The 27025-nt window shown below is 53.0% G+C and overlaps 2 protein-coding genes across 5 annotated transcripts; one reads left to right on the top strand and one right to left on the bottom strand.

The window, feature by feature from the left end:
• Positions 1 to 968: 968 nt before the first annotated feature.
• PPP2R5D (protein phosphatase 2 regulatory subunit B'delta) lies at positions 969 to 25146 on the top strand. 2 transcript variants are annotated; one of them, XM_084890338.1, is made up of 16 exons: positions 969 to 1136; positions 7034 to 7123; positions 19805 to 20015; positions 20223 to 20422; positions 20506 to 20616; positions 20704 to 20796; positions 21224 to 21354; positions 21473 to 21532; positions 21637 to 21745; positions 21957 to 22010; positions 22301 to 22471; positions 22573 to 22700; positions 23320 to 23421; positions 23517 to 23589; positions 23717 to 23833; positions 23976 to 25146. In XM_084890338.1, exons 1-16 carry the CDS (start codon positions 1110 to 1112, stop codon positions 24111 to 24113), a joined length of 1815 nt encoding a protein of 604 aa, XP_084746464.1. In that variant the 5' UTR covers positions 969 to 1109; the 3' UTR covers positions 24114 to 25146. The 2 variants fall into 2 exon arrangements, with proteins under 2 accessions (XP_084746464.1, XP_084746465.1); XM_084890339.1 differs by having other exon boundaries at positions 7034 to 7111.
• On the bottom strand, positions 25038 to 27009 carry MEA1 (male-enhanced antigen 1). Of its 3 annotated transcripts, none has more exons than XM_084890363.1 (4): positions 26902 to 27009; positions 26113 to 26393; positions 25926 to 26028; positions 25038 to 25407 (listed from the first exon to the last, which is right to left on the bottom strand). In XM_084890363.1, the coding sequence occupies exons 2-4, from the start codon at positions 26380 to 26382 to the stop codon at positions 25256 to 25258; spliced, it is 525 nt and encodes a 174-aa protein (XP_084746489.1). In that variant the 5' UTR covers positions 26383 to 26393; positions 26902 to 27009; the 3' UTR covers positions 25038 to 25255. The 3 variants fall into 3 exon arrangements, with proteins under 3 accessions (XP_084746489.1, XP_084746488.1, XP_084746490.1); XM_084890362.1 differs by having other exon boundaries at positions 26741 to 26926; XM_084890364.1 differs by having other exon boundaries at positions 26781 to 26910.
• Positions 27010 to 27025: the final 16 nt, after the last annotated feature.

Below are 27025 nucleotides of genomic sequence, written 5' to 3' on the forward strand. Positions count from 1 at the left end.
GCCTGCAACCAAGGTACAGGCCCTTGACCAGAATCGAACCCAGGACCCTTCCGTCCACCGGCCGATGGTCTATGCCAAACCGGTTTCGGCATCTAAATAGTTGTATTATAACATTGCTCTCCTGGGCAAGGAGCACAGGCTTATTCTTAAGCCTTCTCCAGTTTCTTCATGTAGTCAATCTGCTCCTGGAGTCAACTTTCTGAAACATACTCCTCCAGCCCAATCTAGGTTTGTGTAATTTATTACACTGTATCTTAACCATCTGTTTACACCTGTCTGTGAACTTCACCTGACTGGAACTCCTTGAGGGCAGGAACTGATCTTATCCATTAGGACATTAGCTTGTGCAGGGTTGGGGAGTAAGGGATGTATTTCCCAAGACACTAAACCCCGAGTTCCCAAGTGTGCAAATCTAGCTGGTGCCCCCATCCCAGGAGATCTGCAGTAGGAACAGGGACCCACTTCCCAAAGTAGCAACAAACCCTGGATTCTCATCTCATTGCACCCAGGCCCCAGTCTGCGAGGCTTCCCCTTTGATTCTCTGCAAGCCCTGTCTAGGAAAGGGGTGCCATCGAGCACTCTCCACCAAGTGGAGCTACGTTACCCTGAAGAAGAAAGGTACCCCTTCCTTTTAGGGTTTCTTTCCTTCCATTCGGACTGGGCAGAGTGGAGGAAGACAGAGAGCCCCCTCAGAAGGGAACAGGCCGTGAAGAAAGGCCGAGGCCGACGTGCCGCCGACGCCGGAGTGCGGCACTCGGTCCTCAGCTCGGGCTTCCCCTCACCCCGCCTCCTTCGCTAAGCCCCGCCCACTTTGGGGCGGGACCTCCCCCTTGAGCCAATTCCTGGAGCCGAACCCTGGCGGTTTGTACTCTTCTTTTCCAATGAGAAAAAAAGGAAGCAGCTTGGCTCCAGTGGCCAATCCGGAAAGGCGGCGTCCGGTTGTCAGGCAGGTTTGGGGGAGTTCGGGCCAATTGGAGGCGCAGACCCCGATCCACCCGGGCGCAGCGCGCAGGCGGCGGCGAGGAGACGCCGAGCGGGCCGAGTGCGGCCGAGCAAAGCCGGAGCCGGAGCGGGGCCGCAGGAGCCAGGCCGGGTCCGGACGGGCCGAGATGCCCTATAAACTGAAGAAGGAGAAGGTGAGCGTCGCCCTTTTCCTTCCGCCTCCGCCTTGGGGCCTGCGCGGAGCTCTGGGAGGGGCTCGAGCCAGGCCCGGGACAGCCCCGGACTGACCCTCCCGTCCGGCCCCCGCAGGACTCCCCGGGCCAGCCCTCTGCCCCCGCCGCCGGGCGCACCCCCAGCCTGGGCTGCAGCTGGGAAAGCACCCTCATCTGGCGCGAGATAGAGTCCCCCCCACTTCCACCTCCCGACCTACCCCGGCCCAGGGTAACCCCTCCCTCCAGATCTGTCCCCCTCCCAGGTCACTCCCCGCTTTCTCTCCCCCCACCCCCGACCCCCCGACCCCCACGGGTCTGCTGGTTTGGGACAGCCCTGATCAGAGGTAGTCCCTGCAGAACTACCCACCCTCCCAGCCCCTTCCCTCCTCTTCCGACCCGCCCGGGCCTGCGCTGGCCTTCCCCTCCTCTCCCTACAGCCCCTTCTCCCGCCCTGCCAAGCTCCCTGACCTAGAACAGCTCTGCTTTCTCTCTTCTCCGCCGAATCTGGCCTAGGCCCCTCCCTCCAGTTCTCCCTTCACACACAAACTTGTGAGCCAGGACCGAGCCTTTCCTTCTGGTCCGTGGAACCTCAGGATGTCCGTGCTGGATGGGACCGCTGAGTGCCACCTGGAGTGGTACACATGAGGAGACTGAGGCCCGCACAGAGGAAGGGACTTGGCCAAGGTCACACAACCTGCTGGAGGCCCAGCTGCAATTCCAGGGCTCCTGGCTGAGAGGCCCCTTCTTACCCAAGTCCCCTCTAACAGGCATCAACCGTCCCCCAGGTTCAGACCAGCCACCGTTCCCAGTCTGAGCATTACCCCTGATCCTGGGGTAACGTTTGCATTTATTATTTTTTGCACAGTGCTGGACTTCTGACTTTCCTGGGCCATACTGTCTATAAATCTGGAATCTGCCCTCTCTATCAGATTAGTTTTCCTTCTTACCCTATGGACTAGCCACCTCTGAATGGTGTCCTGACACAAGCTGTTTCTTTCCTTAAAAAAAAAAAAAAGGAAAAAAAAGCTTTATTTATCGATTGGTTACTTTTAGAGGGGGGTGGAGGGAGGGAGGGAGGGAGAGAAAATTCAATTTGTTGTTCCACTTATTTATGCATTCCCTGGTCAATTTTTGTATGTTCCCTGACTGGGGATCAAACCCACAACCTTGGCATATCAGGATGACACTCTACCCAACTGAGCTACCTTCCTCCATACCACCTTCCTGTTCTTCATCCCTGCCTTTCTCTGCCCTCTATTTCCTGCTGTTGCTGAGATCTGACTCAGAGGTGTGGTTCCTTTGAGGTACGGATTCACACAGAGGATGCTAGCACACCAGTTCCAGCCTCCCCCAGCTTCTCCTTTCCCGGCTGGTTCCTCGGGCTGAGGGGACAGCTCTGGCCTGGTGTGCTGCACCAACATGAGTAACCTACTTTACGACCCCAGAGGTGTCCTGCTTTCGTTTGTCCTCTGATGGGCTGGGTAGCTGTGCTCCATCTCTGACCTCATCAGTTAAACTGTATCCTGGGCTGTTGGAGATCTGCCAGGGTAGTCCCCATACCCTCTCAGGTCCTGCTGTTCTGAGTGTAGGGTTGTGATGGAGCACCAGGCACTGAACTTCGTGGGGCGCTGAGTTGGTCAGGGTTGTGTGCCCCACTTGCCCTGTCCTTGGCAAGTGGGCATGTTACAGTGGTTTGGGCAGCTTAGCTTTAAATGATACACACACAAGGGGCTAAAGGGCTCCTTCAAAGGGTCACAGGTTCGATTCCCAGTCAAGGGCAGGTACCTGGGTTGCAGGATTGATCCCTGGCTTGGTCAGGGCGCATGCAGGAGGCAATCAATAGATGTGTCTTTCTCACATTGATGTTTCTCCCCCAACCCCCTTTCTTTTTCTTTCTTTCTTTCTTTTTTTTTTTTAATAATTTTATTTTTTTCTTTTTTTTTTTTAATATATTTTTTACAGAGAGGAAAAGAGAGGGATAGAGAGTTAGAAACATTGATGAGAGATAATCATCAATCAGCTACCTCTTGCACACCCCCTATTGAGGATGTGCCCGCAACCAAGGTACATGCCCTTGACCGGAATCGAACCTGGGACCTTTCAGTCTGCAGGCCAAAGCTCTATCCGCTGAGCCAAACCGGTTTTGGCCCCCCCTCCCTTTCTGTCTTTCCCTCTCTCTTACTCTCCCTCCCCCCTCTCCCCTCTCACCCTCCCTCTCTCCCTCTGTTCCACTGTATCTAAAAGTCATTGGGGGAAAATCCTCTGGTGAGGATTAAAAAAAAAAAAACCTGCCTGGCCGGCATGGCTCAGTGGTTGAACGTGGGCCTGTGAATCAGGAGGTCACGGATCGATTCCCAATCAGGGCACGTGCCCGGGTTGTGGGCTGGATCCCCAAGTGTGGAGCGTATAGGAGGCAGCTGATCAGTGATTCTCTCTCATCATAGATGTTTCTATCTTTCTCTCTCTTCCTTTCTGAAAACAATAAAAATATATTTTAAAAAAAGAGAAGGAAGCCGAGACCGGTTTGGCTCAGTGGTAGAGCGTCATTCTGCGGACTGAAAGGTCCCAGGTTCGATTCTGGTCAAGGGCATGTACATTGGTTGCGGGCACATCCCCGGTGGGGGGTGTGCAGGAGGCAGCTGATCGATGTTTCTCTCTCATCGACGTTTCTGGCTCTCTATCCCTCTCTCCTCCTCTCTCTAAAAAATCAATAAAAATATTTTTTAAAAAAAAAGAGAGAGAGAAGGAAATCTTACCAAAAAGAAAGCCCTGCACCGGTGTAGCTCAGTTGGTTGAGCATTATCCCATGAACAGAGAGGTCACCTGTTCAATTCCTATTCAGAGCACATGCCCAGGTTGCAGGCTCCATCCCTGGTAGGGGGTGTGCAGGAGGCAGCCGATCCATGTTTCTCACATTGATGTTTCACTCTTTTTCCCTCTTCTTTCCTCTCTCTCCCAAAAAAAAAAAAAAAAAAAAAAATCAGTGAAAACATATTTTTTTAAAAGAGTACAGAGGGGCATGGAATTCAGGGGCAGCTGGTGAGGGCTCCACCTGTCTGTAGTTTTTAGTCTGTTGGAACAGATATTGTGCCATCCACAGAAAGACTCTCTATTAGATGAGAGAAGAAGAAATTTGAATTTGGCTTGCGGGGCCACAGGGATAAGTATTTGGTTGGAAAGAGTGTTGGACGGATTGGATACATGGAGCCAGGCATCTCTGATCCCCTTCGAGGCTTAACATTCTGCTTTTGGTTTCTAATTGCCTTTGGCCTTCTTCAGTCAATGATTGTCAAGTCCTGAGGAGGAGGGTGGTACATGTGGCAGATTTGCCCGGATGGGGTAGGGACAGAAAGAAGGGATGGGTAGAAGGGATGCTCACCCATCACATCTCTCCTTTCTTCTCCATCTGAGTGGGCCCCAGTCCTGGCCATCCCTCACAGCTTCTTCCCTGAAGCCGCTCCTGGACCTTCAGGTGGGAGTGAGCTCCCCTCGTCCCCGGACTTACAGAACACTTGGTAGGTCACTTATGCCCCTTTTGTGTTTTTTTTGGACTGGAATCAATTATGGGCAAGTCCTAACTAAGTTCCATTTTGGTTTGGCATCTCCTTCGCACACAGTAGGCCCTCAATGGATGGGTGCCGAGTCCATCCCTCTTCTTCCCTCATGTCCCGATCTGAGACTTACATCTTTTAGGTTCCTGAGCCCCTGCTCCCTCCCACTTCTTGTTCATACTGATAGAAATAACACTGACTAACACTAAGATTTTCATGGACACTGTGCTAAGGGAATCAGAGACCATGATAGTTGTCACTTAGTAGATGAGGAAACTGAGGCTCAGAGAGGCTAATTGTGTAGGATCATGTAACTGGTAAGAGTTGGGCCCGGAACACAGGGCTGTCCCCCTGGCGCCATGCAGCCCTGGACCGCTGGGCTGGCTGACGGGCGTGCCCTTCACCTGTCCTGCAGGAGTCAGGGTGTGAGAGTGGCGGGCCACACAGCTGGGATCTCTTAGGCGCATTCCCTGAGAGATGACTGAGTGCTTGTAGGGTAGGTGGGGGTTGGGAGGGAGACAAAAAAGACCAGTAGCTTATGATCAAGTCGAAAGATGAGACACATATGAAGAGGGGTCACCTGTGTCCAAGGGACCCACATCTGGGGCCTGTATAGTCACCTGTGTTGTGTTCTGCCTGCACCCCCCCATCCTTTTCCTCTCCACCCCGTGGTCTGGGCCACTCCCTGGCCCCCTGATGCGGGGCCATGGAGCCCAGCGTGGCCGGTAGGCAGTGGGAGAGTGTTCAGCCCAGAGAAGGAGCGCCTGCCTGCTCCTCCTTGCTCACGTGACTGCGCTCGGAGCTGCTCCACACCTGGGAATGGCTTCCTCCTCCCGCCCCCACGGAGCCTCCCCTCCTCCGCCCACACAGCTTTCTTCTCCCTGAAATCCATGTGCCCCCTCGTCACAGCCACTTGATTTAATGCTTCTCGCTGGAGGAGCTTGCATGCCATGGAGTTGCAGAATCTCAGGGCTGGAAGTGATTTCCCAGGCCCTCCAATCCAGTCTTCATGGAGGCTCGGAACCCCTTCCGCAGCCTGCCCCTGAGGAGGCGTCGCTGCGCCCCTGCTCGAATGCTCTTGGGGTTGGGGCCTCGCAGAAAAGTCTTCCTCCTTTGGAGCCTCCTTGTCTTCCTGCCGCTTCAGCCTCTTGAGCCCCTGGGTCCACACAGAGCAAGTTGCCTCTCCTGCCCACAGGACAGCCCTTTAGTTGTTTGTAAAGAACCCTCTTGCTCCCCCTCCTGCATGACTCCTCCCTGCCATTGTCACCTCTCCCAGTTCCTGCAGCTGTTGGTCTCAGGACATGCTTTTGAGTCCACTCCAGTATGGGTTGTATTCCCACCCACACACACACAAACACCAAAGAAAACCTAGAACTTGCCGTTGTCCCTCCCGAAGTCTGTTGCTCACAGCTGAACCAGACCCTCCACAATGGCCCGTCCATCAGGTCCAAGGACAGTGCTTCTGGGTCCCCGTGCCAGGCGCTCCGCTGCACACGGGCCTTCAGCTGGACGGACGGTGGATTGCTCTGAGCTTGCAGTCAGACCTAAACCCCACGTCTCTTTCACATTTTCCCCTCCTTGTCCCTGTGCGGTTGCTTATTTTGGCCCGAAGCATAGGAAGAGACACTGGGCGGGCCGGCTCGGAGCCAGCGGCCGGGTTCCCGCGGGAGACGTGGGACTGGCGCTCGCTCTTTGTAGGAGCTCAGGGCCTTCCTCCCACCCGCCTCTGCCTGTCCCCCGAGGCGTTCTTGGGACAGTTCCCGTACACGTTAGCATTCCTGGGCCCGCCGACGGTGCCAGTGTCACCCCGGCATCTGGGTGCTATTTGTGACATTTCACAGAAATGCCTCCCGCTCTTTCCAGGTGGCTTTGCGGGGAGAGTGGCGACCCCTTCCCCTCCAGCAGGAGAGCCTCGGGCACCCTCTGCCCACTCTGGCCCGGGCGGGCGGGTGAGCGAGCGAGCTGGTGTGAGCAGCTTGTCCCGTCATGCTTTTCCCTGCAGACTGTTCACCGGGTTGTTGACAGAGGCACTCCCAGGCCCTAACTCCTCTCCCAGCCTCGGGAGGGGAAAGAGCGTATCACACTCATTATTGTGTGTGGGAGATGTCTTCCCAACCAGACCCTACGCTCTCGGGGGGACTGAGTTTCCCTTTTGTACCCCAACCCCTCCTCCCTGGGCTGGATACAAGCAGGTGCTCAGTAGTTCCTGTTGGCTGATGGGTTGATTCAACTGGACAGAGGATCATTACAGCAAAGACCGAAGGGGTCCAGACAAGGCCTCCCCCTTCCCCTGGCAAATACTAACCCCCCTCCGTCTCCTTCCCTCAGGAGTCCCCCAAGATTGCCAAAGGCACGGCCAAGTCCAGCAGCTCGGGCAAGGATGGCGGAGGCGAGAGTGCTGAGGAGGTAATGACCGTGGTCGCAGCCCTGGTTGTGCCATACACACCAGCTCCAGCCGCCGGCTGGCTCAGCCAGCCGGCTGGCTAGTGGGGTGAGGCACCCCAGGGGCCAGAAGTTCCCGGGCCGAAGGGAAGGAGGCCCCCCAGCCTGGGAGGGACCTCGGGCAGGCTTCGCTTCGGCTGGTGGGGACCAAACAAGTTCTCCCGTTCTTCAGCCTCCCTGGCGATTCCTGTGAAAGTTGTTTCTCTGTCTAAACAACTTTGAGTATGGAGCTCCCCTTTTCCTTAGGGCGAAAAGCTAGGGGCACCAGGGCCTGGGAAGAAGGGGAGGAGTGTATGGTGCTAGGTGGCGAGGGGCTTCCGCATGGCTGTGGATGGGGGTGGGGTGGGGGTGGGGAGTGGCTGGTGTTCCTGAGTCGGCCGGTCCTGATCAAATGGGAGCCACTGCAGGACAGTTATGAGCAGAGGGCAGCGCAGCCCGGCAGTCTAGGGTTGTAAAGCAATAAACGGCAAGCGGAGAGCACAGTGGAGGGCGGAGGGCCGTAAGGAAGTCCAGAGTGTGTCCATGAAGGTTTCAGTGTGCTCAGGGGATCTCAGGCGGCTGCATGACCCTGACATCGCTGAACAAACGCTCTTATTTCCCAGGAGCTGGTGGGCCTTGATTGCTCTGCTTCCTGCTTCCTGTTCTAACCTGTTTCAGAGGGATGGAGGAGAACAGAAAACAGGGGCAGGTCCTGAGTGTTTTGGGGAGAAGAGATCGATTAACAAGTGTTTGGGGTTAGCCCTGGACTTAGATTTTTCTGGGTATTTTTGGTCCCTGTCACCTTTAAAGAGATCTGCACACTTTTCACGCCTGTGACCATTGTTTTGGGCCTCATTTGAGGAATTGGAAGAAGCAGGGTGGGTGTCCCCCCACTTTGCAGACACGGAAGTTGTGGGCCGCAGAAGATAAATTCCTCCTCCTCTGCACTGACACAGTAATCTGATGAGGTCTCTAGAAGAGTGCTTATCACTGGGCATTGTGACTGTTCGCACGCGTGTTCTCCCCGCCGACGTGGGCTCTGAGGAAGGAGCTGGCTTCTTCCCGCTCCGTGTGCTCCTGCACGTTCACAGCGGCAGGTCACGGCTTCCTCGGGGCACTCCCTCTGGGCTCAGCCTCCCCTGCAGGAATGACGACACCTGTGGAACCCACAGGGCAGGTTGTTGGGAACTGGCAGCTGATATTCAGAGCAGCAAGAGAGACTTAGAAGCTGGACGGAAAGACTAGTTAGGGGGCTGCTCCCAGCTTTTGCCTATTACCTTCTTGTTCAGTTATTAGATTGATGTCACTTATCACCATCACACCAGGATTATAGGAAATAAAAGGACTTTTTATTTTTTATTTATTTATTTTTAAATATATTTTATTGACTTTTTACAGAGAGGAAGGAAGAGGGATAGAAATTTAGAAGCATCGGTGAGAGAGAGTCATCGATCAGCCGCCTCCTGCACACCCCCTACTGGGGATGTGCCCGCAACCAAGGTACATGCCCTTGACTGGAATCGAACCTGGGACCTTTAGTCCGCAGGCTGACGCTCTAGCCACTGAGCCAAACCGGTTTTGGCTAAAAGGACTTTTTAAGAAGAACAAAGAGGGGGGTGGGGAAGGAACATAAATATAAATAATAAAATGGCAATAACTACATACCTATCAATAATCACTTTAAATGTAAATGAACTAAGTTCTCAATCAAAAGACAAAGAGTAGCTGAATGGATAAGAAAACAAGATCCATATATATATACCCTGAGAGGCCAGATTATTATGATCTCTGAATGCATAATAATCTGGCCACTCAGTGTATATCCTATATAATAAAGGGCTAATATGCAAATTGTCCCCTCAACCAGGAGTTTGACCAGCAGGGAGGCCGGCCAACCGCCTATGTTCCCTCCCCCTGGTCAGGCTGGCCGGACCCCACCCATGCACGAATTCATGCACCGGGCCTCTAATACACACACACACACACATACACACACACACACACACACACACACTGAGTGGCCAGATTATTATGTGTTCAGAGATCATCATAATCTGGCCACTCAGTGTACGTATTAGAGGCCCCATGCATGAAGATTCGTGCAAGAATGGGCCTTCCTTCCCCTGGCTGCCAGCATCGCCTTCCCTCCGGCCAGGAGCCACCTTTCCGCCTTCCCATGCTGCCCAGAGGCCGGGAGCTGCTAGGGCCTGTGTCCATGAACCAGATGTGTTCCGCTCTACTCCCAGCCTGCATATGCAAATTAACCCTCCATCTTTGTTGGGTTAATTTGCATACTCCTAATTGGCTGGTGGGTGGCACAAAGGTATGGTCAATTTGCATCTTTCTCTTTTATTAGTGTAGATATATATACTGTCTACAAGAGACCCACTTCAGATTGAAAAGACACATAGACTGAAAGTAAAGGGGAAAAGGTATTTCATGCAAATAAAAATTTTAAAAAGCTGGCATAGTCGAAACCGGTTTGGCTCAGTGGTAGAGCGTCAGTCTGCGGACTGAAAGGTCCCGGGTTCGATTCCAGTCAAGGGCATATACCTTGGTTGCGGGCACATCCCCGGTAGGGGGTGTGCAGGAGGCAGCTGGTCGATGTTTCTCTCTCATCGATGTTTCTAGCTCTCTATCTCTCTCCCTTCCTCTCTGTAAAAAATCAATAAAAAAAATATATATTAAAAAAAAAAGCTGGCATAGCAATAAATATATCACACAAAATATCAATAAAAATATATAAAGAATAAGGCAATTATAAAACTGATGGCTATTTTTATAGTTTTTAAATTTATATTTTTTGTGATTTTAGAGAAGAATGGAGAGGGAGAAAGAGAAACATCATTGATGCTGCCTCCTGCATGACCCTTGCTGCGGATTGAGCCCACAACCTGGGCATATGCCCTGACTGGGAATCGAACTGTGACCTCCTAGTTCATAGGTTGATGCTCAACCACTAAGTCACACCAACCGGGCTATTTTTTTCTCTATTGGAACAAAGAAATAAGCATCTTATTAGCTGAGTCTATGGTGTTGACTATAAAAGACTTACTATGTAAGAATATAAATGCCCAAAACATTTATAGTATTTCATTTATTTTAAATAAAATCAAACTGATTAAGCATGACTGGTGTGGCTCAGTGGTTGAGTGTCGACCCATGAACCAGGTCACAGTTTGGTTGCAGGCTCGATCCACAGTGGGGGGCATGCAGGAGGCAGCAGATCAATGATTCTCTCTCATCATTGATGTTTCTATCTCTTTCTCCCTCTCCCTTCCTCCCTAAAATCAATAAAAATATATTTTTTAAATCAAACTAAAATGAAAAGAAATATAAAGGATTGATGTCATTTCCTAAAAGCAGCCTTTTAAAAAATTAAAATATATATATATATATATTTTTTTTTTTATTGATTTTTCACAGGGGGAAAGGAAGAGGGATTGAGTTAGAAACATTGATGAGAGAGAAACATCGATCAACTGCCTCCTATGCACTCGCTATTGGGTATGCGTCTGCAACCAAGGTACATGCCCTTGACCGGAATCGAACCTGAGACCCTTGAGGTCGCAGGCCAACACTCTATCCACTGAGCCAAACTGGTTAGGGCAAAAGCAGCCTTTCTTGACCACCGCCTCACCCCCCATCCCCGCCTGCCCAGGACAAGGTCAGGGCTCCTGCTCTTTGCCCTTCTGGCCCCAGCACCATCCACGGCAGCACGTAACCGCAGCTGTAATGAAAGATGCCATGTGGACCCATTGTCCAGGAGTCGCTCCTTTGCCAGTGTGTGAGCTCCATGAGGCTCTCGTTCAGTGTCCGAGGGCCTGGCACACGGGAGGCGCCAGCATTTGAATGCATTAGTGAGTGAAAACTGAATGAGCAAACCAATTTCAAATTAGAGCTGGAATCTGACCCTCTCCTTTCATAGGTGGGAGAACGAAGGCTCCCACAGATTAAGAAATATGCCAAGGCCAGCTGCTAGGATTTCTCCGCTGCCTTTCTGGACAATCTGATAGAGGCAGGCGCAGGTCCATTTCAGGCCCTCGGGCGGGAGTGCTGAGTTTGCCTTTTGCGCTGCTTTGTGAAGCGCTGCTCAGGGCTCACCTGTAAGGCAGCCATGGGAATTCTGCTTCATGCTTTCCTCGAAACGCACCCAGGTGGCCCCAGCGGAGGGACGGTGGGAAAGTCGGTGGCCAGGCTGTGAGGCCCAGGTCATCACAAGCTGTTTGGCAGTCTTCTCCTTGCCCTTCGCGCGGTCCAGAATTTTGGGCTCTCACGGCCAAATTTACCCTGTGTTAAGCATTTGCCAGTCTTTCCAACTGACCCTAATAATTATAGCAGCCAGCATTGATTTTACTGAGCAGTGACTTGTATATTAGTGTCCTGGGGCAGCCCTCACAAATGACCACAAACTGGGTGGATTATAGTAGCGGGTTTATTTCTCACAGTTCTGGAGGTCAAGTCTGAAACCGAGGTGTCAGCAGGCCAGTTCCCCTGAGGTCCCGGGCAGAGCCTGTGCCGAGCCTCTCTCCAAGCTCCTCGCGGCTCTCAGCACTCCCTGTGTTCCTACCCCCGTCTCCACACGCCTTCTCCCCTGTGTGTGCAGCTGCGTTTCTGTGTGCACACTGCCCTCTTCTTAGAAGGACACCAGTCCTGTTGGATTTAGCATCCATCCTAATCCAGTATGACCTCATTTTTATTTGATTTCATCAGCAAAGAGCCTATTTCCAAATAAGGTCACTTTCAGAGATGCTGGGTCGATGTGGATCTGGTGGACACTGTTCTACACTCTGTACCAACCACTGTGCTGAGGACCTGGGTACTTTGCATGCATTTCATTTTAATTTTTTAAAAAATATATTTTATTGATTTTTTTTACAGAGAGGAAGGGAGGAGAGGGATAGAGTTAGAAACATCAATGAGAGAGAAACATCGGTCAACTGCCTCCTGCACACCCTCCACTGGGGATGTGCCTGCAACCAAGGTACATGCCCTTGACTGGAATCGGACCTGGAACCTCTCAGTCCGCAGACCGATGCTCTAGCCACTGAGCCAAACCGGTCAGGGCGCATGCATTTAATTTATAACCTTCTCATTTAATCTTCACGACACTCCTGTGAGGTCATTCCATTATCATTGTCCTCGTTTTACAGATGAAACTGAGGTTTAACAGTGCTAACTAGCTTTTACTTGGCAGTGAAACAGCAAATTCAACCTAGGTCCATGTGGCTTGGGAGCCAGTTCCCCTGTTTTTTTGTTTGTTTGTTTGTTTGTTTAGAGAGAGTGGAAGGCAGGGAGAGAAACATCGATTTGAGAGAGACACATCACTTGGTTGGCTCCCACATGCACCCCGACCAGGGCCAAGTATGTGCCCTTGACCAAGAATTGAGTCTAAGACCCTTTGGTGTGCAGGCCGGTGCTCTAACCATTGCGCGTACCAGCCAGGGCCAGTTCCCCTGTGTTCTTGGTGACATGATACACCGGCTCTCAGATTCTAGAAGATAGTATTGGAATGGAAAGGAGCCTAAGAGATTAGGACAGACTTCCTCTGACCTGCTGCTGCAGGCAGGGGTTCGTGCTTGGACTGTCTTTGGAGAAAGCAGTTCAGTGCTGTGGAGTCCTGAGTTCTGGGAGTGAGGATAGGGGGAGGAAAAATTATCCTGTTCTTTCCCACTTCAGCCTGTGTCCAGAGCTGTTATCCTAAAAACATTTTTGGTCTTATCGGTGCTCTACCTAAAAGCCTCTGTGGGAGCCCTGGCCGGTGGCTGTTGGTTGGAGCATCGTTCTGTACACCAAAAGGCGAGGGTTCGCTTCACAGTCTGGTTTCCGGTGTGATCCCTGGTCAGGGTGCATGCAGGAGGCAGCCGATCAATGTTTCTCTCCCACATTATTGTTCTCTCTCCTTTTCCCTTCATCTCCCTAAAAATCAATAAACATATCCTTGGGTGAAGATTAAAAAAAACCCTCTGTCCCCACCTCATTGTTCACGAATTCAAACTTGCATTGTCAGCTGGCTGCACCCCTTCTTTCAGCTCCCATCCTGGTTTCTGGTCACCATTAGCCCCTTTATGACTCAGAGCCCTTATTGATGTGACTCTGTAGACCTGAACAGTCTTATTTCTCTCCTTTCTTCCTTTGCTTAAACTCATGTTTGTCCTTTAAGAGTCAAATTAAAAGTCACCTCTTCAGGGGCGTTTCCCCTACCAGGGGTCCTCAAACTTTTTAAAGTGGGGGCCAGATCACGGTCCCTCAGAGAGCTGGAGGGCCGGACTATATGAACTACTAATTCCTACTGTAACACCTCGGCTGCGCTCACTGCCCAAAAAACCTGGCGGGCCGGATCAGACTCCTCTGCGGGCCGCATGTGGCCCGCGGGCCGTAGTTTGAAGACCCCTGCAACCTTCAGGCAGAGTTTGTAGCTCAGCCCTCTGGTTCCCACGTTTCCCTTGCACTAATAGCTGCTTTCTGTCTCTCACCCACTGGACTGGGAGCTCTTTGAGGGCAAGGGCCATGTCTTACCTTTTAATCTCTAATGATGTTTTTTGAATAAATGAAGGAAGGAAAGAATTAAGCACAGCTAAATAGAGCTCTAGATGTCAGGATAGGAGAGAAAGCTTCTGTGATTTTCAGGGTTTTAAACCAAAAGGATATTTATTTGGCTAGTAATCTATACTAATATGCTAATTAGACTGGGAGACCTTCCAGAAGACCCTCTGGACTTCCTTCCGGACAAAGCCATGGTGGTGGGGCAGAGGCAGAGGCAGAGGCGGTTAGAGGCGATCTGGGCAGCAGGGGGTGAGCAGGCCAGCGGGAGAAGGGGGGACAGTTGGGGGCAATCAGGCCAGCAGGGGTGGACAGCTAGGGGTGATCAGGCTGAAGGGGGAGGGGGGACAGTTGGGGTTGATCAGGCTGGCAGGCAGAGTGGTTAGTGGCAATCAGGCAGGCAGGCAGGTGAGCAGTTAGGAGCCAGTGGTCCTGGATTTCGAGAGGGATGTCTGACTGCCGGTTTAGGCCTGGTCCCTGTGGCCCCATCCACAGGGATCGGGTCTAAACCGGCAGTCAGACATCCCCCAAGGGGTCCAGATGGAGAGGGTGCAGGCCAGGCTGAGGGACACCACCACCCCCCCATGCAGGAATTTCATGCATTAGGCTACTAGTTCATTATATAAAAGATATAACATTAGTTTTTGCATTTAAAAAATATATTTTATTGATTTTTTTACAGAGAGGAAGGGAAAGGGATAGCAAGTTAGAAACACTGATGAGAGAAACATTGATCAGCCCCTACTGTGGATGTGCTTGTAACCAAGGTACATGCCCTTGACTGGAATCAAACCGGGACCTTTCAATGTCCGTAGGCCAACGTTCTATCCACTGAGCCAAACCAGTTAGGACTAGTTTTTGCATTTTTCACAGTTTATGTTTCATCATTCTGTTAACAATACTTTTTTTTTTTTTTTAATATATTTTATTGATTTTTTTACAGAGAGGAAGGGAGAGAGATAGAGAGCTAGAAACATCGATGAGAGAGAAACATCGACCAGCTGCCTCTTGCACACCCCCTCACTGGGGATGTGCCCGCAACCAACGTACATGCCCCTGACCGGAATCGAACCTGGACCTTTCAATCCGCAGACCCACGCTCTACCACTGAGCCAAACCGGTTTTGGCAACAACAATACTTTCTATAATGTTAAATATTTCTATCCCCTACTTTATTTATGTTTGAGTGCGTGGGTTGAATTATTAACGGCGGCTGTGTTAGGATTCGGTTGGACCTGCAATGGTTGAGAATGAACAAATACAGTTGCAATATATACCGAGTAGGAGAGAGGGGTGTGTAAACCAAAGCACCACTTGACTGCCAAAGGCCTGAACCTAGGAGAGCTTCCTGGAGTTTGGATCCTGTTGGGAGTTTAGAAGTAGGAGGAGAAGGTGCTGCAGGGAGAGGAGACGGCCGCTGCAGAGGCTCGGCGGTGGGACGGGTAGGACACCGGAGGGTGCAGAGCAGGTCGGCCGCGTTGCCCAGTGATGCTCTGATAGCTGCGGAAGGTGCTCCCAGGCTCACCTGCCTCCCACTTCCAGCCCCGGTCGGTGGGGAAGTCAGACGCTGTGCTTTCGGGAGAAAGTGCTGCACGGGAAGGTGTTGCTGGCATATCCCACACCTCCCTCTGGCAAGCACCGGCCCGGAGACGCCTCATCCAGGCTTGGCAGCCGGGGCTTTGCTGGCTGGGCCAGCTGCTTATGTTTGAGGCCTGGGAGCCGGCGGCCTTACAGAACCGGGACTGTTGTTAAACTTTGGTTTTTCGCCATGCAGCCCTCTCTTCTCTTGACACCTACATGGAGAATAGTTGGGAAAACACTGATCTAGTCCCACCCTCCTCCTCACGAGAAGGAATGCCTCCGTTCTCCGGATGTCCCCTCGGTGGGAGGTTCACAGAGGTGCAGGGCGTCTGCGTCTGGTCTCGGAGGATGGAGAGAGACCTTTTTTCCTGAGTTTTGTTTTCTAGCTGCCACAAAGGCCCTCACCCTCGTGTCACCACCGTTTCTCCCTCCCACTCTGCTCTGCCACCGTCCAGGGCTCTGTTCCGAGGGTGCAGTCGGGACAGGAAAGCCCTGTGGGGAGGGGCCTGAGTTTGGCCCCCAGTCAGCCAGCCAACCAAGCATTTGCTAACTGCCTGTTCGCTGCCAGTGCTGAGGGGACCCAGAGCGGTGCAGAGGTTTTCGAGAGGGATGTCTGACTGCCGCTTTAGGCCTGATCCCTGTGGCCCCATCCGGACTTGCTGTCCCGTAGGGGAATGACACTTGAACAGACTAAGTAAGAGGTGTCACTAGGGAAGATCACAGATCCAGTTGGGGAAAGGACATGGATGCCCAAGGCCTGGAATGAGAAGGCTTTTTGGAAAAAGGTGGGACTTAGCTGGGTCTTAAAAGATGCAATGCCCCATTTTATTTTATTTTTTAATATATTTTATTGATTGTTTACAGAGAGGAAGGGAGAGGGATAGAGAGTTAGAAATAACAATGAGAGAGAAACATTGATCAGCTGCCTCTTGCACACCCCCTACTGGGAATGTGCCCGCAACCAAGGTACATGCCCTTGACCAGAATCGAACCTGGGGACTCTGTCTACCGAGCCACACCGGTTAGGGTGCCCCATTTTAAAATAAGGAGGATAGTAGACTCTGAGGAACATTTGAAGTGTGCTAGTTTCAGGAATTTCCAGGCTGCATTCCTAAAATCTGCAGGGTGGGAAATAGTAATAATTTCTATTGGCCTGGCCTAGTAGCTCAGTTGGTTAGAGCATTGTCCCCAAGGTTGCTGGTTCGATCTCCACAATCAGCGTTTCTCTTCTTCCCTCTATGTTTTTCTTCCTCTCCCTCCTTCCCTTCTTCCCTCCCTCTCTCCCTTCCTTTCTCTCTCTAAAATCAAGAAATAAGATTTTAAAAAATAGGTACTATTATCATCCCCATTTCACAGATGAAGAAACTGAGGCACCAAGAGACTGTATGACTTTTAGCTAATTAATGGCAGTCAGGAGTCAGACCCAGGCAGTCAGGCCCCAGTCTGCTGGTCCTGGCAGGAGAAGTGTGTGATGGCTGCTTCTGCCCCACCTCCTTACGGTCCCTCATCCAGTTGGTGTCGGGCTGTCGATTCAGGCGAAGGAGAGGGCCAGAGGGCAAAGCTACACTGGACCCAAGGCTCCCCTGGGCTGGACCCTGTCCCCTTTGTTCTCTGATCCCCGCAGAGGTCACAAGCTCGACATAGTTGTTTCTATAAAAAATTCAGAGCCTATGCCCTGGCTGGGTAGCTTGGTTGGTTAGAGCATTGTCCCAGCATGCCAAGGTTGTGGGTTCGAGTCCATCATCAGGGCACATACAAGAATCCATCATTGGATGATGCAAAAATAAGTGGAACAACAAATCGATGTTTCTTTCTCTCTCTCAAAATCAGTAATTTTTTTTTCAAATTCAGAGCTTACAAAGCATAACATTTCTGTCTTCCTCCCTTCCCCCTCCCTCAGACGCTTTCAGATTTTCGAATTCTTATTGTATGAAGTAAGAGTTTGTGGAGGAGGCTGGAGAGGAGGTGGGGATGGCAGGTATGAGGACGGGGGGTACAACTTCCCTGTGGTTGGGGTACCCAGCTGCCATGGCCTCACCCCTCTGGTCCTACTGTCATTTCTGGTTGGTCAGCCTCTCTCCTCTCCCAGCAGGGGGACCTGGACGGTACCTGTGGGTGGACAGCCCTGCAGATGTCTGTGTAGGCTGAAGATGGGCTTCGTGTCACTGCGGCAGCACATACACTAAAATTGGAACGATACAGAGAAGATTAGCATGACCCTGTGCAAGGATGACATGTAAATTCATGAAGCGTTCCATATTTAAAAAGAAAAAAAAAAAGCCCGGCCAGTGTTGCTCCGTGTTTAAGCATCAACCCGTGAACCAGGAGGTCAATTCCCATTCAGGGTATATCCAGGCTGTGGGCTGAATCCCCATTAGGAGATCAGCCTATCAATGACTTTCTCTTATCAGTGATGTTTCTCTCTCCCCCCCTTTCCCTCTTTCTTCCTCTGAAATCAATAAAAACATGTTTGTTTTAAACAAGAAAATGGGCTTCCCGGCCGCTGTGGCTCAGTGGTAGAGCATCAGCTTATGAACCAGGAGGTCCTGGTTCAATTCCCGGTCAGGGCACATGCCCAGGTGACAGGCTGGATCCCCAGTGTGGGGCCTGCAGGAGGCAGCCTGTCAGTGATTCTCATCACTGACGTTTCTGTCTCTCTTTCCATTTCCCTTCCTCTCTGAAATCAATACAAATATATTTAAAAAAGAGAATGGCTTTGTGAGGCCCTGACACCCTTGTCCAGGCGGAAGTGAGGAGATAGTTTGTAAAAGGCAGCTGTCTTCACGAAATGTAGAGAAGTCACCTGTCACTCTGCTCCCCCAGGAGACAGGCCTGGCCACGGCGGTGGCTCTCCCGTCCTTTCGCTCTCACTGGCTCGGGCTCCGTGTGCCGCTTTGTGGGGAGCTCACGTGCACAGTTTTGTACTGCCCTTCTTTTGCTTAGCATAGCAAGCAGTTTTCTGTCATCACGTAGTTTTAGTTTTCGTTTTATCTTACATTTTCATCACCGTGATCAGCAGGAACATGTACCTTGTTCAGAAAGTCAGACAGTGTGAGGGCTGCAATGTCAGGGCAGCCCTCCCAGCTCCTCTCCCGCTGCTCCGTGGCAGCCACTTTCCGTGGAGAGTGACTTCTGTATTTCCAAATAAGATTCTGTTACTGCTTTTTTTAAAAAAATTTTAGATTTTGGTATTATATATTGACTGTACTGTAGAAAGTGAAACCTCAGTGTCTTGTACCTCTGCACAGGCATCTCCCCTCTTCTCAAACTTCTCATCACCAATTTTGGGTAAATAATTGTCATTGAGTAAATATTTTTTTACAGCTGACCCACGGATGATTACATTTAGTGCATAGTTTATAAACATGACTTTAACTCCATGACAGCCCATTTATTTATTTGCTATTATAAATAAGGCTGTAAAAAGTATAAAAAGGTCAAAGCCTCTTTTTTAAATTGAAAATTTTGTGTTTTTAGAGCGAGAGGAAGGGAGAGGGAGAGAGAGAGAGGCGTCAGTGTGGGAGAGATAAACATCAGTTGGCTGCCTTCTATACACCCTCCACTGGGGATCAAGCCCATAGCCTGGGCATGTGTCCTGACTGGGAACTGAACAGCAACCTTTGGTACATGGGATATACCCAACCAACTGAGCTGCACCAGCCAGGGCCAAAGACTTTTTATATTTAGGATTTTTCTTAAGCTATATTTCTAGTACTTAAACTGAGACCTGGGAATGAATTTCTTTTAACTTTTAATGGAAGAATGTCATACATTCAGTAAAGTCATACAGTCCAGTAATCTTAGGTGTCTGCTCAATTAATTTTTACATGTATATATGCTATGAACTATCTCCCAGATACAGTCAAGATATAAAATGTTTCACCCTAGCCAGCTTGGCTCAGTGGACAGAGCATCGGCCTCTGCACTGAAGGGTCCCGAGTTTGATTCCAGTCAGGAGCACTTTCCGGGTTGCGGGCTCGGTCCCCAGTGGCGGGGCGTGCAGGAGACAGCCGATCAATGATTCTCATCATGATGTTTCTATCTCTCTCCCTCTCCCTTCCTCTCTGAAACACACACACACACACACACACACACACACACACACACACAGATAAAAAATGTTTCCATTAGCAGAAGGTTCCTCCTGCCCTTTCTCAGTCAGTGCTCACACACCACCCCTCACCACCTCCAGCCAGGCCCTGGAAAGATAGCTTCTTTTCTGACTTCTGTTGCCATCAACCCATGACTCAGTTTCTCTGTTCGCCCCCACTGTAACCCGTGAACTGGAGTGAACGTGTTGAAGGCTCTGAGCATCACTTTGTGAGACTTCACTCTGTGGTCACTCCCGGGGTAACCCATAACCACAGGCGTCTCTGGCCCTGGCCCTGGCCCCTTCAGGGCAGGGGACATAAACGGGCTGGGGATGGAGGCTGGCCCGGGCCTGGGCGGCCAGGTTACCCACCTCCTGTCGTATGCAAGCACGCACGCTCAGGTTCACCGGGGGAGACCTCGGGGAGCTTGGGGAAGGGACTTCCACATTCACTTGTTTGACAGGCCCAGCCGCAGCCCCAGCCCCAGCCGCAGCCGCAGCCGCAGCCGCCGGCATCCAACAAGCGCCCCAGCAACAGCACGCCGCCCCCCACGCAGCTCAGCAAAATCAAGTACTCAGGGGGCCCGCAGATCGTCAAGAAGGAGCGGCGGCAGAGCTCCTCCCGCTTCAACCTCAGCAAGAACCGGGAGCTGCAGAAGCTTCCTGCCCTGAAAGGTACTTGGAGGAGGTCCCGGGGCTGGTGCCCAGGCTTGGGGGCACCGGGTGGTTTTGGTCATTTGGGAGGTGGGGGGGGAAGGGGGAGATGGGAGTTCCATTGGGGCCTGGGTGCCAGGGGAGCGGGCCAGGGTCGGGGAAAGCCCGTGAGGCCATAGGGCACGGCCGTGAAGGACGGGGAGGGAACCTGACTGCCGGCCTCTCTAGATTCACCAACCCAGGAGCGGGAGGAGCTGTTCATCCAGAAGCTACGCCAGTGCTGCGTCCTCTTTGACTTTGTGTCAGACCCACTCAGCGACCTCAAGTTCAAGGAGGTGAAGCGGGCAGGACTCAACGAAATGGTGGAGTACATCACCCACAGCCGCGATGTCGTCACCGAGGCCATCTACCCGGAGGCTGTCACCATGGTGGGCGCAGGGAGAGGGGGAGTGGGCGGGGTGGCCGCCCAGAGCAGCCCAGACAGAGCTCTCACCTGGGCGCCACCCCGCAGTTTTCAGTGAACCTCTTCCGGACACTGCCACCCTCGTCGAATCCCACCGGGGCCGAGTTCGACCCAGAGGAGGACGAGCCCACCCTGGAAGCCGCCTGGCCGCACCTCCAGGTACCAGGCCGGGACGCGCAGGCCTGTGGTCGGGCTCTCCCGGTCCCTGGGGATACCCCCTGAAGGGATGCTCCTTTCCCTCCGCAGCTGGTGTACGAGTTCTTCCTACGTTTCCTGGAGTCTCCCGATTTCCAGCCAAACATAGCCAAGAAGTACATTGACCAGAAGTTTGTCCTTGCTGTGAGTCCTTCTTCCTGTCCTTCCCCTCCTTCCAGTGTGTGGACTCTGGCCCCACATCCCTTCCTCGGGTCCCAGTTCTTTCTCCTTCTAAGAGTACGTTGGGTTTCAGCTGGTTGGGTTTCAGCTGTGTCCGCACAGGACGCTATGAGGGTTAAACAAACCCATGCTGCCCGCAGGAAGCTTCCAGCATAATGGAAACAAACAAAAGAAGCAACAAAGTATGCAACATGCATACACAGATGGCACCTTTAAGAGCGGTGTGATAGAATCCCTCTTTCCAGGGCCTTGTCCGCCCACCCCTCTCCAGAGAACCTGAGCTCCCAGCGGCCCCTCTAGGTTCGCCAACCCAGGAGTGGGAGGACCCTGTCACCACCCTGCCTGCCTCAGCTCCTGCCTCATTGCCACCTTTCTTCCTGCCCGCTCCCAGCTCCTGGACCTGTTTGACAGTGAGGACCCTCGAGAGCGGGACTTCCTCAAGACCATCTTGCATCGAATCTATGGCAAGTTTCTGGGGCTCCGGGCTTATATCCGTAGGCAGATCAACCACATCTTCTACAGGTGAGGCCCGGAGCCAGGCTCAGGAGCAAAGCGGTACCGCTAAGGTGGGGGGAGAAGGGAGGTGGGGGGGATTTCAGGGGGGCATCAGGTTGTCAAGAGGCCCTTTATTCTCCCTCAGGTTCATCTACGAGACGGAGCATCACAACGGGATCGCCGAGCTCCTGGAGATCCTGGGCAGGTGGGAGTGGGCTGGGGCCACACACGCCTGAGAAAAGTTGGGAGGGTCGGTTCCCTGAGCTCAGACCAGGCTCCCTGGTCCTAACAAACCTCCCTCCACCCTAGCATCATCAACGGCTTCGCCCTGCCCCTCAAGGAAGAGCACAAGATGTTCCTTATCCGTGTCCTGCTTCCCCTTCACAAGGTCAAGTCCCTGAGCGTCTACCACCCTCAGGTAAGCCGCTTCCTCCTGACGATCCCTGACTGAGCCTGGCGGCAGGGAAGACAGGGAGAGGAGGTATCCCAGCTGGATGGGGAGGCAGAGGGAGTGGGTGGGATAATTCCAGTCTACGCCTCCTCTCCCACTGGGGGTCTTGTTTCTGTCACTGATGTCCGTGAAAGCTGGGCCCTGCACCTCACCTCCTTCCTGCCTCCACCTTTTGCAGCTGGCATACTGTGTGGTGCAGTTCCTGGAGAAGGAGAGCAGTCTCACTGAGCCGGTGAGTCCCTTCCTAAGCCCCAGCGTCCACCTGTCTGTCAGCAGTACGTCTGTATCTGTGGGGCAGTGCCATAAGCAGGTGCTCAGGAGGGATGGGGCTCAACAGGTGACACGGCTTCCTCTCTGAAGAAAAACCTGAGCACACCTGGAAACAGATCCAAGTCAGAGAAACATGAGCAGTCAGCTGAGGGCACCACTGCGGGGTGTGGTGGGGGGGGGGCGGAAGACTTCCTGGAGAGCCAGGCAGGTGTTGAGTGAGAATTCTATCCCCGTGTCCTCCTCGTCTCCCAGGTCATTGTGGGGCTTCTCAAGTTCTGGCCGAAGACCCACAGCCCCAAGGAGGTGATGTTCCTGAATGAGCTGGAGGAGATCCTGGATGTCATTGAGCCTTCGGAGTTCAGCAAAGTGATGGATCCACTCTTCCGCCAGCTTGCCAAGTGTGTCTCCAGCCCCCATTTCCAGGTGAGACCCAGACCAGCATATCCCAGCCCATCGCCCAGAAACTGAGAGGGTCTTGAGCAAAGCAAGCCGCATCCTCACCGAATCCTGCCTGTCCCCACCAGGTGGCGGAGCGAGCTCTCTATTACTGGAACAACGAGTACATCATGAGCCTGATCAGTGACAATGCTGCCCGGGTCCTCCCCATCATGTTCCCTGCACTCTACAGGAACTCCAAGAGCCATTGGAACAAGTAGGGGCTGCGGGGGCTGTGGTTTTGGAGCCTGTGAGGGTGTGGGCGACCTACAGAGCCCATGGTCTCATCCGGTCACTGCGAGTAGGGGTGGTGGCCACTGTACGCTGATAGGACCTTGAGGATTGGGGAGAAAAGATAGCCATGTGCGAGACCTGATACCAAACAGCAGATCGGTGGCCTATATCACACCTCTTCTTGGAGTCAGACATTTTGTCGCTCTGGTCACTTAATTCCATGCTGTGAGTTGATGTGACCTTAGTATGTGTTGAATCGTGTTGTAAAAGGCTTTCCTGCTAAAAGCACACGCCCTGTGGTGCAGGTGCACATCATGCCGCTGGGAGGCCATTCTGTGGGCTAGGCCAGTGGGAAGGAGGAAGGCCTTGGAGCATGGGGTGGAAGGAAGGATGGACAGGCAGGCCAGTATTTGTAAAAACCCTGCAATGCCGACTGCAGGTTCCATGATCTGACCGGAGAGATGAGCTCACACTGAGCGGTTTGTGAAATAGGAGCAGTGAATGAGAAAGCTCTTAGCAGAGACACCTTCTGGGAGAGAGCAGGTGGGGCCTGGCACAGGGCAGGCGCTGGCCTCTTACACCTCATCTTTCTGCGGCGGCAGGACAATCCATGGGCTGATCTACAACGCCCTGAAGCTGTTTATGGAGATGAATCAGAAGCTGTTTGATGACTGCACACAACAATACAAGGCCGAGAAGCAGAAGTGAGTCTCCACCCAGAGCCTTTGATGGCCCACCACCAGCCCCCTTCGCTTCACTTCTCTTTCAAACTCAATCCCCATCCTCTCCGCTCCCTCAGGGGCCGGTTCCGGATGAAGGAAAGAGAGGAGATGTGGCAGAAGATCGAGGAGCTGGCCCGACTCAATCCCCAGGTGAGGCTTTCTGCCGCCGTCTAGAGCTGAGGGGTCGGCGGGGAGAGGGTTTGTGTGAGGAGGAATAGAGCAAACAGGTTCACAGATCCTGAAGCGGCTCTCCCACTTGTCCATGCCTTCCTCTCAGTACCCCATGTTCCGAGCTCCGCCCCCGCTGCCCCCCGTGTACTCGATGGAGACAGAGACCCCCACAGCAGAGGACATCCAGCTTCTGAAGAGGACCATGGAGACAGAGGCCGTGCAGGTGGCAGGGCACAGAGGGAGGCGGAGCGGCAATGAGGGTCTGGAGGGGAAGGAGACGGGAGCAGCAGAGCGAGGAGTGAGGGGAAGCAATAGAATACACTGGGAATTGGTCACCGTTCCTCTCCTCCTCCCTGTCCACACAGATGCTAAAGGACATCAAGAAAGAAAAAGTGCTGCTCCGGAGGAAGTCGGAGCTGCCCCAGGACGTGTACACCATTAAGGCGCTCGAGGCTCACAAGCGGGCGGAGGAGTTCTTAACTGCCAGCCAGGAGGCTCTCTGACCCCGTTGCCTCCACAGGGCATAGCCCACTCAGCCTGGGACGCTGCCCTCGCCCTCCACCCTTCGCTCCCCACTGGCTGACATGGGGCAAGGCAGTGCCTCTTTAGCTCTTCTAGGGAGGGTGATCAGCACTTGGAGCGGGGATGCCGAGTGGTCCCTCTTCTCCCCAAGATGTGTGCGTGCCTCCTGGTGGCCAGTACAGACAGGCTGAGCACTGAGATGCTTAGTGTTCAGACAACGGGGGATGCCTGTACCCTCTCGCTCCCAACCCCACAGCTACCTGAGGCTGCTCTGAGAAATACACAGAGGAATACCTATGCTCCTCCTCCCCTTCATCTTCATTTGAACTCCAGGGGTCTCCCTCCCTCCCCTGCAGAGGCACACAGGGAGCAGCAGATTATTCTCACCAAAGTTATGCCAAGCCCCACTGATCCCCGAAGTCAATAGCTGGAGGGGCGCCAACCCCCGACAGCACAGAGAGGCCCCAGCCCATGGTGTGCGGGCTGAGGGGCTGTATTATTTCCTCTTACCCCTTGCCTGACCAAGACCATGTGGGAGGTCAGAAGGAGAACCCCATAAGCTATGGACAGCAGATAACGAACAAAGGGCCCGGATGGATGGAGAGAAAGGGATGAACAAACACCCTGCCTGGTGCCCCCTCCTCGGTGAGCAGCAGCCCTGGGATCACAAACACGGAAGGGACCACCCGGAGCTGACTGCTTTCCTGTGCTTGTGGTTCCCCAAGCTAAGAGGAAGGAAACAGGGAGCAGTGTCTAAGCATGGCTCCCTCCAACATCTATCTGTTCTCCTTGTTTGTGCTAATGCTGGGCAGGCCCTCACTTGTCCCTTTCAGGCACCATGGAGAGGCAGGAGGCTTAGGAGAGCCAGACCCGGGTTCCAGGGCACAGGCAGCGCAGCCTGGGGCTGTGTACGTAGGGTGCTTTATTCTCCAGAGTGATACATGCTGTGGTGGGTTGGGCTTGGGCCGATGTCCCCGTATGCACAGACTGAATAAAGTGGGTCTCTGAGAAGAAGTCTGGTTTGCCTTGATGTGGAAGGGAGATGGGCGTTACCACCAGGGGTGTGTTCAGTCCGGTGCTGGTTCCAGTGGAATGCGGGGAGGTAAGGCAGCTCTCAGGGTGGTCACTTCCAGGCAGGGGATGCCTGCCGGGCTTGGAGAGCCTTCTGTACCACGTCTTCCCACTGGGCATCCGATATCTCCCGAGCCCAGGCAGGAACCCCTGGTGCAGGCAAGCTTACTCCAGCCATTGTCCTTTTCACCAGCTCTACATGTTCTGAAATCACAGGCAGAGACCAATTAGAGGATCGAAAAGATGGGACCGGCTTCCCTGTCCATTCCTAGAATTAACCCAGAACCACTGGGTTAGTAGTCACCAAATCTGTCTATTATTTCTGGGCAAGCCTGCCCATTCCCCAAGTCTAACAGAATAGCATTTCACCTCGATTCTTTTAAAAAAAAATTTTTTAATTGATTTCAGAGAGGGCGAGAGAAAGAGAGAGAGAGAGAGAGAGAAACCTCAATGATGAGAATCACTGATCAGCTGCTTACTGCATGCCCCCGACTGGGGATTGAGCCCACAACCCAGGCATGTGCCCTTGACCAGAAATCAAACCCAGGACCCATCAGTCCGCAGGTTGATGCCAAACCAGCTGGGGCTCACCTGGATTCTGAAGTCGGCAAAATATTACCGGTATATTACAAACTGTCACTTTAGGAACAGGGTACTGCTCTGACCTCTCTATTGGCTCTGGCCAGTTCCTTTCCTCCGTAATGGAAAAAATTATCTTTTACCTGGGTCCATGGGAATAGAGCTGTGGTTGCTCAATGCTGAGGCTCCCTCCTCATCTTCATCCTCGCTCTCTAACGGTGGGTCTGGCAAATGAAGCCCCAGGGCCTGGACAGCCAGAAAAGACAGTTCAGGGCCAGCCTTTCAAGGATCCCAACTTCACCTCCAGGAATAATGCCTCCTCCATCTTACCTGGATCCGGTCCTGGATATCAGCCACTACATCTTCTCCATCCCCCACTGGTGCCAGCTCCACCTCCTCTGGTTCAGGATCTTGGTTCAGGGGCTGGTAGGAGTAGCCAGCTGGGCCTGCCCCGGTTTCCTCCTGCTCTTCCTCAGGCTCCTCGCTGCTCCAGTCCCCGGTGCCTTCTGTGGGGCCCTGGTGTGGCCCTAGTTCCTCAGACTGATTAGGGAAGATTCGCTCTGGGCCCATGTTGTCTCCCCCTAGAACTACTGCTGCCATCCGGGCAAGGGCTGCAAGAACAGGGAGGCAGGAGAGGGATCTGGTTAAAGTAGCTGTGCATTCAGCCTCTCATCCAGCTCCTTGTGGTCTCCTTCTGTGTCCACAAAACATTTAAACGCTCAACCTTCTGCACCCTACCCACCTTAGCATCTCCTGAGCCCTTCACCTTTTAAGTCGGGCTCTTATCTCGAGCCGAGGCCCACCCGCCTTGCTCGGCCATTTCTTAAATATTTAACAGCAGGACCAGAGGCTAAGCCATCTCTCAAAACACACCCCCTTCCAGAACCCCGCCTCCCCGCCCCCACTCCTGACTTGGGAACTTCGGGTGGGCAAACAAGCTCCTAAAGACAAGGCGTACCCATTCCCTGCTCCCCTCTCAATGGGGTTCCCCTCTGTACCAGCTGACAAACGCCCTTCAGGCCCCAGGGGCTCCCTTCAAATGGCCCCAGCTGCGGTGTTCCCCACCCACCCCGCCCCCACCCCACCGACTGTCGGCGCCGGAGTCTCCGCGAGCCTCACCCGCTCAGAGCCCGCGGCCGAACCCGCACCGCCACTTCCGCCGGGGCACGACGTGCCGGGCGTCTAGTCCTCCAGCCCCGCCCAGGGTCCATGATGGACGCGAAAGGGGACAACGACTCCGCCC

Source organism: Pipistrellus hanaki (genome assembly GCF_964339955.1).
Source record: "Pipistrellus hanaki genome assembly, chromosome: 7".
NCBI lineage: Eukaryota > Metazoa > Chordata > Mammalia > Chiroptera > Vespertilionidae > Pipistrellus > Pipistrellus hanaki.